Source organism: Hyperolius riggenbachi, chromosome 2 (genome assembly GCF_040937935.1).
Source record: "Hyperolius riggenbachi isolate aHypRig1 chromosome 2, aHypRig1.pri, whole genome shotgun sequence".
NCBI classification, from domain to species: Eukaryota; Metazoa; Chordata; class Amphibia; order Anura; family Hyperoliidae; genus Hyperolius; species Hyperolius riggenbachi.
In genome coordinates, this window is record NC_090647.1 from 476,771,652 (window position 1) to 476,784,998 (window position 13,347).

Sequence of the window (13,347 nt, forward strand, 5' to 3'; positions counted from 1 at the left end):
TTTCTCTTTTCTTACTTCTTTCCATTTCGTTTTGTCTATTCCTGATCATTATTAGTGATGGGCATGAATTTTGCTTTTTTTATTAACAAGATCCTCACTATAACTTTTATTTTATGTTTTGTTTTCTTACAAAGTAGATCCAAGTTCATTGTGCCAGCGTTTCCAGATGTACACTAAGCCCAGTATATAACTTGTGAATCCAGAAATAAAGTAATTGTGGCGAGCCTTTACAACTGGAAAACCTGGATCTGCAAACATTACTGGCCCCATATAGTCATGCTTATCTCTTCTGTATGCTCGTCTACAGGAAATGCCTCCAACTGTGCTGCTCTATCAATATGCACAATTGTGATTTACGCATGCCAAGAGCTGAAAGACATCAGTTGGAACATGCTAAATCCCGAATATACACGGAATGACAGCGCAAACACTGGCAGTGAATATTTGTTTTTATTAATGAGACAGTTAAAACAATTTAGGCCCTTTGATCATCACAGTAAATCAGTCAACATCTTGAAATGCTGTTCCCATTGTAGAACCTCTGTCTTTAATTGTGTAATCACATCACTCCTGGTCCTTCTCTTCACCATGGGTGATAACATAACATAGATTCTTGTAATCCAAGTTCCCGGCAACATCTGGGCGGAAGGCATGGAACATCTGGCTGATCTAGGACACAAGGGCAATATAAGGTTACATCAGATATCAATAAAATCTTGGTAATATCTCTTTTCATGATTTCAGCATTTTCTGTTGTATAACACAAGGCAATGTGGTGTGCATATGTGGCACGGGCAAGTCTTGACTGTGCGGTATTGTTCAAAGAGAGTTAGACTGGCAGCATTTTCACTAACCACAGAGATAGTCATTACCATCTCAGAAATAGATGAGGTTTGCCGTTTATTTGCTTTCTCTCTTGCAACAAGTTTAGTGTTAGTTTAGTTTAGTGTTACTGCTGGGAAAAAAGGAAGTATTGTACTGAGTATGTGTATTTCCACATGGGCCATCTACTTATAGCTTGTATGAGTGTGGCTTAGTCAACATTCAGCAAGACCCCTTGAACATCGTTCTGCCTCTCTTGTAGCCCTGGCGACTTTTCGTCAGAGTGCGCTCTGCATGACTTTTCAAGTTTGTTTGTGTTGCTCTTTAAATATGGTAAAACAGGCTCATTGTAAAGTTATCCTTGTGTATTTTTGTTCCCAAGAACGGTATTTAATACTAAGCCTTCAAAATGGAGTGCCACCTGGTACTTTTTAAGAAACAATCCCAGAGGACTCAATTTTTTTGGTTACTATGAGGTGCATTGACTAACTGTTGGTAGAATCTTACCATAACTCTCAACGGTTAGGTGGCTCATGTTGTGCTATTAGCATGACCTGTATTACTTAGGTAAACATACATTGTCATGGTACCATGTGCTATGCCAGTGCCCAGGTTGCGCTAACTGGGCAATGTCCGCTATGGAGCACTGTGCACAAAAAACGTTACCAATTTTTACTCGATAAACCTCTATGACAGATGCCTACTTTTCTTTCTTCTACTAAGAAAAAATATTTTTATGCCCACAGCTAAGGTTAAAATATGTTTATTTATGGAGCAACTCAATAAATGCCATTTGCTAAATTGGCAACAGTTGAGGCTTATACTACAAGAGCAAAGCCTTGATTTTTTTTTATTGGATTTCGACCTCTGATCACCGTGATTGGCTCACAGTAATCACAGGATCAGGAGCAAATGAAAAAACGGAGTACAGAGCTCAGCTGTCATCAGGAAAGCAAGCTGCAGTGGTGCCACTGAGTAATGAGAGCAGCGAGAGCGACAGGATCAAGCAGTGGCGAGTAATTGAAATCTACACCCTGGCAGGGATAGGAGGCGGTTAACGGGGCATCGATTTCAATTACCGTACTTACATCTGGAAAATGGAAGCAGGTGGTTTCGGCACACGGCACTGACCAACCAGGCGCCCCATAGCAGCAATTGCACGAGGTATGTAAGATCAATTTGGGGCTCGCCAGAGCCTAAATTACACCTCCCTCCGAGTTGTGACGACTTGGAGGGGGAATAGGATTTAACGCCGCCGGGAAGTTCACTGACGGCTTACTAACATGTTCACTGGAAGAGATAGGGAGCTGATGGTGTTGTGCACAAACCAATATATTTAACAACAAAAAAAGTCTGGCATATAGAGCAAATTATGAGTTGCAGATCTCCAGAAATAGCCCTTTTGGGTTCCACAACAGCACAGGCAGTATTAAGGGATACCTAAAAAGCTGTAAATGGAAAGATTTTTGTCTTTCCCATGATGCCCTCGAAGCCGCATAAAATGGCTCCTACTCAGCAATGTATACATTTACCCCATTTTATTAAAGTACAATGAGTACAAGTGAAATCGCCACCGGGAGATTTGGCGCAGGATACAGCCGATATACGCTTACCCTGCTCCTTAACAAGTCCCGGCGGCGTTAATTACTATTCCCCCTCTAGGTCCACGTGGATAGTGGGGAATTATGCAACTCGGCTTCAAGCTATTGCTGGCAGCCGTATTAAAGTGTTTTAAAAGTAACTTCAACTCCGACTTCTGACGGCGCCGAAGTTACTCACTGTGTGCCGCTATAGCCGTAATTCCTATCACGGATTATGGTGGCGCCGGCTGAGCCCAAATCTCCTGCGCTGGATACAGCATGTTCAGCTTATTTCTCTCCATTGACTGCTATCATGTTTTGGAATCTAGACCTTCTGAATCCAGAACATTTTGAGTTTTTTTTTTTTGGGGGGGGGCAACGCTGAACTGAACAGAGGTGTAATCAAGCAAAACTATTAGTTAATTATTATTAGCTAGTATTCACTACCTATACAGTTCTTCTGAGCCTTATAGAAGTCCAGGATCAATAAATCTCTAGATCACAGTGAGAAAAGTGTAATGATTACAAATTAGCCACAATTTTGTGTTAAATAGAATTAACATTTGAATGTGCTAATGGGTCTTTTATCAGAGAATAAAGCACACTGACCGCCAATACAAATGGAGAATTTGTCAGAGAATAAAGCACACTGACCGCCAATACAAATGGAGAATTTATCAGAGAATAAAGCACACTGACCGCCAATACAAATGAAGAATTTATCAGAGAATAAAGCACACTGACCGCCAATACAAATGGAGAATTTATCAGAAGAGCAGAAGGGTGTGCTGACCACAAATGCCAATTCGTATTACTAATGGGCACAAAAAACATAGATGTAAGCAATAGCTATTAAAAAGCACACTGACCATTAATACAACCGCAATCTCTTATAAGGGGCATTGTTAGGGGACATAAGGATGTTGACTTTCACTACAGATTGTAAGTATTAAAAAAAAAATTGGCAAAAAATAGTTAGTGCCCCAAAATACTGTATATGCAACCCCCTTTTTTTTCTAAAATAAGTCTCTATATGTCCCCCAACTTTTTTTCTCTTTACCTAGACTGGGTGCCTTTGCCTAACTGCTGGAACTGTGTAGTGCCAGTGGGATTGGAGGGCATTTTTTTTTTCTAAGCTACAGTAACAACCTTTTCTCATCATGCAAATAAAAGAAGGCTTCCTATTTTGGATAAGATAAGGACACTATGAAACCAGAAAGCCCCAGCTAAAGCTTTTGCACAGTGATGTGGGCCTGTTGTCTAGGTGATGTGTGCTGTGAGAGGGTCTGTACGATTTGGCAGTATGGAGGGAAAATAAACACTGAGCTGGTTTCAATAAAGAAAAGAAAGGAAAAGGGCAGAAGTGATGTCACTTTTAGCATTACAGAAAAACAGTAAAGATGAAAACCAGAAGAAAGCTTCTTTTCTTTTTTCATATCACGTTTATCCTAAATCTGACTTTGAAGACTAAAAACAACAGGATAGGTAGGCTAAATAAGTAATTTCTTACTTGATTATGTTTTTCTGTTAATTTAGAGATATATCCATTTTTATTTGGGGCACACTGGCCAGTCATGCACTGCAGGCTGTTAATGGAAGACATGAGTGAATATTGATGATTGTAAAAGAGAATCTGTACTGTCCGATTTGTACAATAAAAAACATACCAATCGAGTCACTGTGATCTCCTGGATCCCTCTTTCAGAATCAGAATCAGAATCAGATTTATTTCGCTAAGTGCGACGGATGCCGCACTCAGAACTTACATAGAATGGGAAACAGTCATATTGCAAAAAGTAAAAACACAGACAGTCTAGAAACAAGCGTGCCGATGTAGGGGCCTATATATAATTTGTCAGAATTGCGAGGTGACCGTGACGCTATGCTCTGAGGGCATGCTGAGTGGGCATGCACTAGTTAAGAAGGTGCACAGCTTGGGGGAAAAAGGAGTTCCTGTGCCTGGAAGCAGGGCCGGGCCGAGGCATAGGCTGAAGAGGCTCCAGCCTCAGGGCGCTGTGTAGGAGGGGGCGCACAATTCATTCAGCTGTCATTCCTAATTGTGTGTGACGCAGAAAGAAATAAGAAAAGTGGATACATAGCAGTGACTGCAAGCCAGATAACTAGATATTAAGGTGTTGGGGAGGTTGTGGGCCCTGTGGCACTCTTAGTCTAATAGCAATCAGTGTGTGACAGCTGGGGTGGGAGGGATGGAGGGGCGCACTTTGGTGTCTCAGCCTTGGGTGCTGGAGGACCTTGTCCCTGCTCTGCCTGGAAGTTTTAATTGGAATAGTTCTGTAGCGGCGGCCTGAGCGCATGTGGTAGAAGAAGCGACTGCCGTGGTGGCGGGGGTCTTGTGCAATCCTGTTTGCCCTGGTTCTTAGCCTAGATGCATGAAGGAGGTCAGTGCCGTTTCCGCCACTCCCCGCCACGATCCTGGCCTTTAATTGCCAGTTTTAGGCAGAGTTTACAAACAAAAAACATGGCCGCTAACCAGGAAGGGAAGTTTGTATATATATATATATATATATATATATATATATATATATATATATATACCGTATATACTCGCATACAAGCCGAATTTTTGACCCCCAAAAAGGGGGTCAAAAGTTGGGGGGTCGGCTTGTATGCGAGTCTTCCCTGGTGGTCTAGTGGTGAGTGGTGGGTGGTGGGTGGTCGGGTGGTCGGGTGGTCCGCGCCCCCCCCCTCCCCTCCCCGCTCCCCCCTCCCCGCTCCCCCCGCTGCTATTTTACCTTCTTAGACAGCGGCCGCTTCCTAATCCGCGTTCCTCTTCTCTCTCAGTGTCAGTGTATCACAGCAGCACGCCGGGCGCTGCTGCTGTGACGATGCAGGGGGCAGGAAAGAGCGGTTCCCTTGGTAACAGCGATACAGATCGCCGTTATAGGGAGCCGCGCTATTTCCTGCCCCCTGCATCGTCACAGCAGCAGCGCCCGGCGCGCTGCTGTGATACACTGACACTGAGAGAGAAGAGGAACGCGGATTAGGAAGCGGCCGCTGTCTAAGAAGGTAAAATAGCAGCGGCGGCCGCGGGGGGAGCGGGGGGGAGCACTACCCACCTATGCTGGGCACTATACTAGCTAAACTGGGCACTATACTAGCTAAACTGGGCACTATACTAGCTAAACTGGGCACTATACTGGCTAAACTGGGCACTATACTACCTAAACTGGGCACTATACTGGCTAAACTGGGCACTATACTGGCTAAACTGGGCACTATACTGGCTAAACTGGGCACTTTACTAGCCATACTGGGGCACTATACTAGCTAAACTGGGCACTATACTGGCTAAACTGGGCACTATACTAGCTAAACTGGGCACTATACTGGCTAAACTGGGCACTTTACTAGCTAAACTGGGGCACTATACTAGCTAAACTGGGCACTATACTGGCTAAACTGGGCACTATACTGGCTAAACTGGGCACTATACTAGCTAAACTGGGCACTATACTGGCTAAACTGGGCACTATACTGGCTAAACTGGGCACTATACTAACTAAACTGGGCACTTTACTAGCCATACTGGGGCACTATACTAGCTAAACTGGGCACTATACTAGCTAAACTGAGGCACTACCTACCTATACTGGGCACTATACTGGCTATACTGGGCACTTTACTAGCTATACTGGGCACTTTACTAGCTATACTGGGCACTTTACTAGCTATACTGGGCACTTTACTAGCTATACTGGGCACTATACTAGCTATACTGGACACTACCTACCTATACTGGGCACTATACTAGCTATATTGGGACACACTGGGGGGCTGCACCAATCCAGCATTTCCTACCCCCGGCTTATATGGGGGTCAATCATTTTTCCCTGTTTTTTCAGGGAAAAGTTGGGGGGTCGGCTTATATGCGGGTCGGCTTATATGCGAGTATATACGGTATATATATATATACACTAATATGTGTCTATGTATATGTGTATATGTGTATATTGTATTTTTGAGGAATAATTTTAATGTTGAACAACAGCCATGTTCTCAATGAACCCAAAACACTCATTAATATCAAGGCTGAATATTTTTGAAAGTAGTTTTTAGTTTGTTTTTAGTTTTAGCTATTTTAGGGGGATATCTGTGTGTGCAGGTAACTATTACTGTGCATAATTATTAGGCAACTTAACAAAAAACAAATATACAGTATACCCATTTTAATTATTTATTTTTTACCAGTGAAACCAATATAACATCTCAACATTCACAAATATACATTTCTGACATTCAAAAACAAAAACAAATCAGTGACCAATATAGCCACCTTCTTTGCAAGGACACTCAAAAGCCTGCCATCCATGGATTCTGTCAGTGTTTTGATCTGTTCACCATCAACATTGCGTGCAGCAGCAGCCACAGCCTCCCAGACACTGTTCAGAGAGGTGTACTGTTTTCCCTCCTTGTAAACCTCACATTTTATGATGGACCACAGGTTCTCAATGGGGTTCAGATCAGGTGAACATGGAGGCCATGTCATTAGTTTTTCTTCTTGTATACCCTTTCTTGCCAGCCACGCTGTGGAGTACTTGGATGCGTGTGATGGAGCATTGTCCTGCATGAAAATCATGTTTTTCTTGAAGGATGCAGACTTCTTCCTGTACCACTGCTTGAAGAAGGTGTCTTCCAGAAACTGGCAGTAGGACTGGGAGTTGAGCGTGACTCCGTCCTCAACCCGAAAAAGCCCCACAAGCTCATTTTTGATGATACCAGCCCAAACCAGTACTCCACCTCCACCTTGCTGGCGTCTGAGTCGGACTGGAGCTCTCTGCCCTCTACCAATCCAGCCACGGGCCCATCCATCTGGCCCATCAAGACTCACTCTCATTTCATCAGTCCATAAAACCTTAGAAAAATCGGTCTTGAGATATTTCTTGGCCCAGTCTTGACGTTTCAGCTTGTGTGTCTTGTTCAGTGGTGGTGGTCTTTCAGCCTTATTTACCTCGGCGATGTCTCTGAGTATTGCACACCTTGTACTTTTGGGCACTCCAGTGATGTTGCAGCTCTGAAATATGGCTAAACTGGTGGCAAGTGGCATCTTGGCAGCTGCACGCTTGACTTTTCTCAGTTCATGGGCAGTTATTTTGCGCCTTGGTTTTCCCACACGCTTCTTGCGACCCTGTTGACTATTTTGAATGAAACGCTTGATTGTTCGATGATCACGCTTCAGAAGCTTTGCAATTTTAAGAGTGCTGCATCCCTCTGCAAGATATCTCACTATTTTTGACTTTTCTGAGCCTGTCAAGTCCTTCTTTTGACCCATTTTGCCAAAGGAAAGGAAGTTGCCTAATAATTATGCACACCTGATATAGGGTGTTGATGTCATTAGGCCACACCCCTTCTCATTACAGAGAGGCACATCACCTAATATGCTTAATTGGTAGTAGGCTTTCGAGCCTATACAGCTTGGCGTAAGACAACATGCATAAAGAGGATGATGTGGTCAAAATACTCATTTGCCTAATAATTCTGCACTCCCTATATATATATATATATATGTATATATATATATATATATATATATATATATATATATATATATATATATACACATATATATATATATATACATATATATATATATATGTATATACATATATATATATATATATATATTCATGTTGCAGTATGCTACAAGTTTTTATTACATAGTGAATTATCTGCACTCCAGTCTGGGATTCTCACAGTTTCTCAGCATGTGACATGCAGCTCCCTCCCCCCTCAGCCTCACAACCTGCATCACACAGGCAAGCTGAAACTGAAAGCAGTCTGTGAGGCGTAAACAAAGCACACAGAGCCTGCAGGAGGTGTGTATAACTTGTATTCATTACAACAGAGGCAGCCCATTCCTCCCTGGTTCGACAAAGCTTGACAAAGAAAAGAAGATTGGATATATTACAGAGATAGTGCAACTATAAAAGGCTGCAGTAATCCAGACCACATTAGAACAGGTATAGGAACTTATAGGATATAAGAAATAAGGCTGACAATTTTGTTACAGAGTCTCTTCAAGGAAGTGGTTATGGAGGAATTAGTTTCTGCTGTGGCTTGCAGTCATTGTTTCTTGTGGGCAGTTGTAGGGTATTGTAGATGTTGTGAAGTAGCTGTTTTATTTCTTTGGATATGGACAGCATCAAAATGTTGTTGTGGAAACATGTGATGCCTGGTGACATCATTATACATCCGACAGCCATCTCCTCAACACTACTAACATTGCATCTTTCATTAAACAGCATTAAGCTGAATCATAATATCTGCTGAGTGATCAAAGACACCTTTTTAAAAGAGGACTTCCCTTCCTGGTAAGACTGCAAAGATATAACTTGTTATTTTGCATGTATTTTTATATTTTAATTATTATGCTTTTCCATTTGTCACAGAATCCCTTATTTGCATGCACAGCACCTTAGTAAAGACAATTAAGAGAAACAGTATTTTTTAAAGGATGTTGAATGATTAAGTACACTTATCCTATCTGATTCCTGAAACCTCTATCACTCCCCCACCCAACATAACTGATTCCACATCCAGGGCCGGCCCGCTCATGAGGCGGGGTGAAACTTTTGCCTCAGGCGGCACATTTCTAGGGGCGTCATCCGCCCGTCGGTGGGTGGGGGGAGGCGGCCGCCGAGCTGGAGGGGTAGCGGGCAGGACGGGGGTATTGGGCCTAGCGGCGGGGAGGGGGGGTCGGACCCCCCCCTCCCTCGCCTGGGTCCCCGTCCTCCGCTCCCCTCCAGCCTTAAATAGATCCGAAGCGCTACTCGTAAGAGGCAGTGGGCGGGGAGGACTCACCTCTTCCTCGATCCAGCGTGCGCTCCACTGACGTCACTTCCTGCAACGCCACCCACTGTATTGTAAGTGGACGGCGTTCCAGGAAGTGACGTCAGTGGAGCGCACACTGGATCGAGCGAAGAAGAGGTGAGTCCTCCCCGCCCACTGCCTCTTACGAGTAGCACTTCTGATCTATTTAAGGCTGGAGGGGAGCGGAGGACGGGGGACCCAGGCGAGGGAGGTGGGGGTCCGACCCCCCTCCCCGCCGCTAGGCCCAATACCCCCGTCCTGCCCGCTACCCCTCCAGCTCGGCGGGGGTTGGCAGGGGCGTCAGCAATAATTTTTTCTAAATTTTGCCTCAGGCGGCAAAAAGTCTAGGGCCGGCCCTGTCCACATCACTGCAGCCACAGGAAATGGAAGACCAAACCTTGCTGTAGCCAGTGTCATACTGTCTGCTTACTCCCTCCACACTGCCTTAGTGTAGGTGGTGGGTGACATTTTCATTAAACGAATGGGCAGGCCTTTATTAACTAATTCATGCAAAACGGATGTTTTTAAAAGTGGTGTTTTTTGCACTTTTAAGTGCAAAACGGACATTTTAAAACAATCATTTTGCATGGAGGGCGGATCAGAGTGCACCTGTGGGTGCCTCATGACATCTTCAGTTCTGTCATGTGAATTCTACATTCTAGAGTGTAAGCCTTTGGCCCTCTTTCCTTGTGTACACTCTACCCAGAGTAATGTTAACTTGTACTACTGGGACTTCCACTCCAGTTTATAATCTGGCATTGTATTACTACCTGTATTGCTTATTACCTGTATTGTGTTGTGTATCTTATTGCTTACTAGTTGTATTGTGTTGTCGGTCACCCCAGTCTGTAATCTTATGTGTTGTACAGCGTTGCGTAATGTTGGCGCTATAAAAATTCAATATATAATAATAATGTTTGTACGCTGAAATCTCTGAAACTGGTACAAAATATATCTGGTCTTCCAGAATGCTCAGGATGAGGAAGGGGGGGGGGGGGATTCCATATAGCTAAAAAGCCTAGGCTAAGCAACATTGGGAGGGCTGGGCTACATTCAATATACAGCAATATATAGATATTGGAAGTGTTCCTGATGCTGTAACCAGTAAAATTACCCTAAAAGTGGGTATCCTGAATAATTTACTGTATTTTACTATATATCACTACAGTGCTCCTTTAAGAACACCTGATATAAAGTACACAAAGTACTCAGACACTGACAGGATTTTTATATTGAGTCATCTGTGATCTTGACTGTCCAGAGCTTGGGAAATACAGTTTTGTTTTGTCGGGAATAAGTTAATACCAGTTAAGCCATATAATAAGTTCTGCACATCATGAAACAAGTAAGGAATCATACCTCTTCCTGGTTGAATCTGTCCGCTTGAGTTGTTAGCATTTCCCTAATGCTGTTAAATAAATGAAAAGAAAATTAGACCCTGTGTTATTATATGTATGACACAAGTCTCTGTCGAGAAAACAGTGCTAATGTCCCAAAGGTACGCAGATTGTTGACTTAAGCTTTGAAAACCAGCTACTTTGAAGGCTGGAAAGAAAATGGCTTTCTCTTTGATTGCACAGAAATACATTTCCATGTGCTCTCAATGTCAAAAGAGAACTACATTTAGCCAAGACATTATTATTACTATTATGCATTTATATAGCACTGCTAACATCTTCCACAGCACTTTTGCAAAGTACATTGAACGACTCAGGTCGCTAACTATAGGCCCTAAGCATGATGCAATGTTGTCTGTCTATGGAAGAAACATCATAGAATAATGAATGGGTACTTACAAGCAAAATAAATAAAATAAACGTTTCTATAATATGAAATCCTATGTTACAACATGTGTGTGTTGACATCTGTCTGGAAGATGGTCGCATTCCTACATGCAAGCATTAAGGCCATTGTACATTATTACGGTAGATTTTTTAATTGATTAGATGTTAGATTCAATAAAAGCACCGAATCTAATGAAAATGTATTAGAAACCAAAGCCAGCTTCATCGATTTCAATAAAAATATCAAATGGTGATCAGAAACTGATTGAGAGGCTGTTATTTTTGCAGGCCTGCTGGGGGTGACACAAAATGTAATCCTTCTGTTTAATGACTTTATTTTAATTGCCTATCTGTGTATCTGTATCAGAGTATAGGACGGACAAGCCCTGAGTTAATTCCAGCAAGTTCTCCACACTTTCTCTAGCCCACTTTATGACAGTGCATTTAATACAATTTGTTTTATAAGATTGGAGTTAGACTCCAGGCCCCTTTTACACTTACTTTGCAAGAGTGTGTTGCGTTGCCCTGGTAACGCAACAACAATGCAATGCACTGGGGCCTAGCACACGTAATGCGTCACATCATGCCGGAAGTGCCAGATCGGCTGCCGAGCAACCACAAAGTCAACAACGCTTTACTGTCGGAACTTCGGCGGTGACACAGCAGTGGCGAAAGTCATGTAAGTCAATGGGCAACACAGAAATATTAAATATGTTGGCGGTGGTGGTGTGGTGCGCATGCCCGGAACTATGGAAATATGAAAATCCCATGAATCACAGTGACTTACTTCCTGTCCAGCAGGGTGTACGTCACATGGCAAGAGGCAGCTAGTGGCGGTGAGGGAAGGGGGGGGCAGCACTATGCATATGAACCTGTAGGTGCACTCTGCCGCACGGTCATATGAATGCATTTTTTCGCGTTGTAGTGTGATGCGATGATGCGAAACATTGCAACGCAACACAATGGCCAGGTGTAAAGCCGGCCTCAAGAGCACCCTGAAACTCTACACATTGTAATAACAAGTGTACAGGACTCCAGGGATGGGTCCTGGACAGAAGATACATTTCCCCTATTTTTGGTTTTGGCTCCCTTTAGACAGGCAGTTGGGGAAGGAGTCCGGGGTAGTTTGCAACCCAGGGTTGCATGTTCTTTCATTTGTTAGGGCCCGGACTCTGGAATGGAAGGGAAATGGTTGGGCGGGCTCTTCCATTCCACCCCAGGGCTTGTCTGGAGATAGCCTTGAAAAAGATAATGCCAGTGCATCAGGGGTTAACCTATTGCAGGAAGCAATATCTGCAAGGAGCTCTGGGAAAGGAGTGAGTGTGATTTTCCTGAGCAGGTGTGCATTGCTGATGAGCTGTGCAGGCTGCAGTGCGTGTGGATCAGAGCTCCTGGCTGGACTTCCCAGTGTTACAAGTAAGGTAACCCTCTGGCTAAAAGGAAAAGAAATACTGAGGTGTGTCAGAAATTGAACTGTGTTTTCTTGCAAAGACTTTTAAGTTTGGGTTGCTGAAGAAAGATGGACTTTTCCTTGAGGTTGAATTGAACAGTGAACTGCATAGTTTTGTTGGCTGAGTAAAGCTGCACTTTATTTTCTGTTTCTGGCGGATGCCTAACTGATGTTGCAAGAATAAACAAAACTATTGTTTTCAACTTTATGGCTGCCTAAACTACGTGAAACTTGATCCCAGATCCCCTGAATATCACAAGTGGTGTTTCGGATGCGGGCAGCAGCCATCACAGAGAAGTACATGTACTGTTTTCTGATTTAACATTTAAAGGCCTAGTGTGGTGCACACAATGGAGGAATTGGTGCGACAATTAGCTCTGGCTACAGTGCAGATGCAGCAGAGTATGACAGTGCAACAGCAAGCCACTGAGGCCCAACTGACAGCCCTGCGTGAATCTACCGCAGCGCAAGCGAATGCCTTGCGAGAGTCTACAGAGGCACAGTCTAAAATGTTGTCCGAGGCAGTGCAGCAGCTCGCTCAGGGGCGTGAAACAGCTGCTGTTACCCCTAGCAACCAGGCAACCATTCGGGCCAGTCATTTTTTGCAAAAACTGACACCCTCAGATGACACTGAAGCATTTCTTACCACGTTTGATAGAACTGCAGAGCGAGAGGGATGGCCAAGAGAGCAATGGGCGGGCCTTATTGCACCTTTCTTAACAGGAGATCCACAAAAAGCATATTTTGATCTGCCTTCAGAGGAAGCTAAACGTTATGATGACTTAAAAGCAGAAATATTAGCACGCCTTGGTGTTACTACAGCTGTCAGAGCGCAGAGAGTGCATAGCTGGAGGTACCAACCAGATCTACCGATTAGGTCACA

The 13,347-nt window shown here is 43.6% G+C and overlaps 1 protein-coding gene across 1 annotated transcript in view; it reads right to left on the reverse strand.

The window, feature by feature from the left end:
- Positions 1–431: 431 nt before the first annotated feature.
- Positions 432–13,347, reverse strand: part of MYL10 (myosin light chain 10) — a 64,557-nt gene continuing 51,641 nt past the window's right edge. Inside the window, exons 6-7 of the mRNA XM_068265992.1 lie at positions 10,590–10,638; positions 432–669 (exon numbers count right to left, since the gene is read on the reverse strand). Of these exons, the coding sequence (XP_068122093.1) occupies positions 565–669; positions 10,590–10,638 (154 nt within the window). The 3' untranslated portion in view covers positions 432–564. The remainder of the gene's footprint in view (positions 670–10,589; positions 10,639–13,347) is intronic.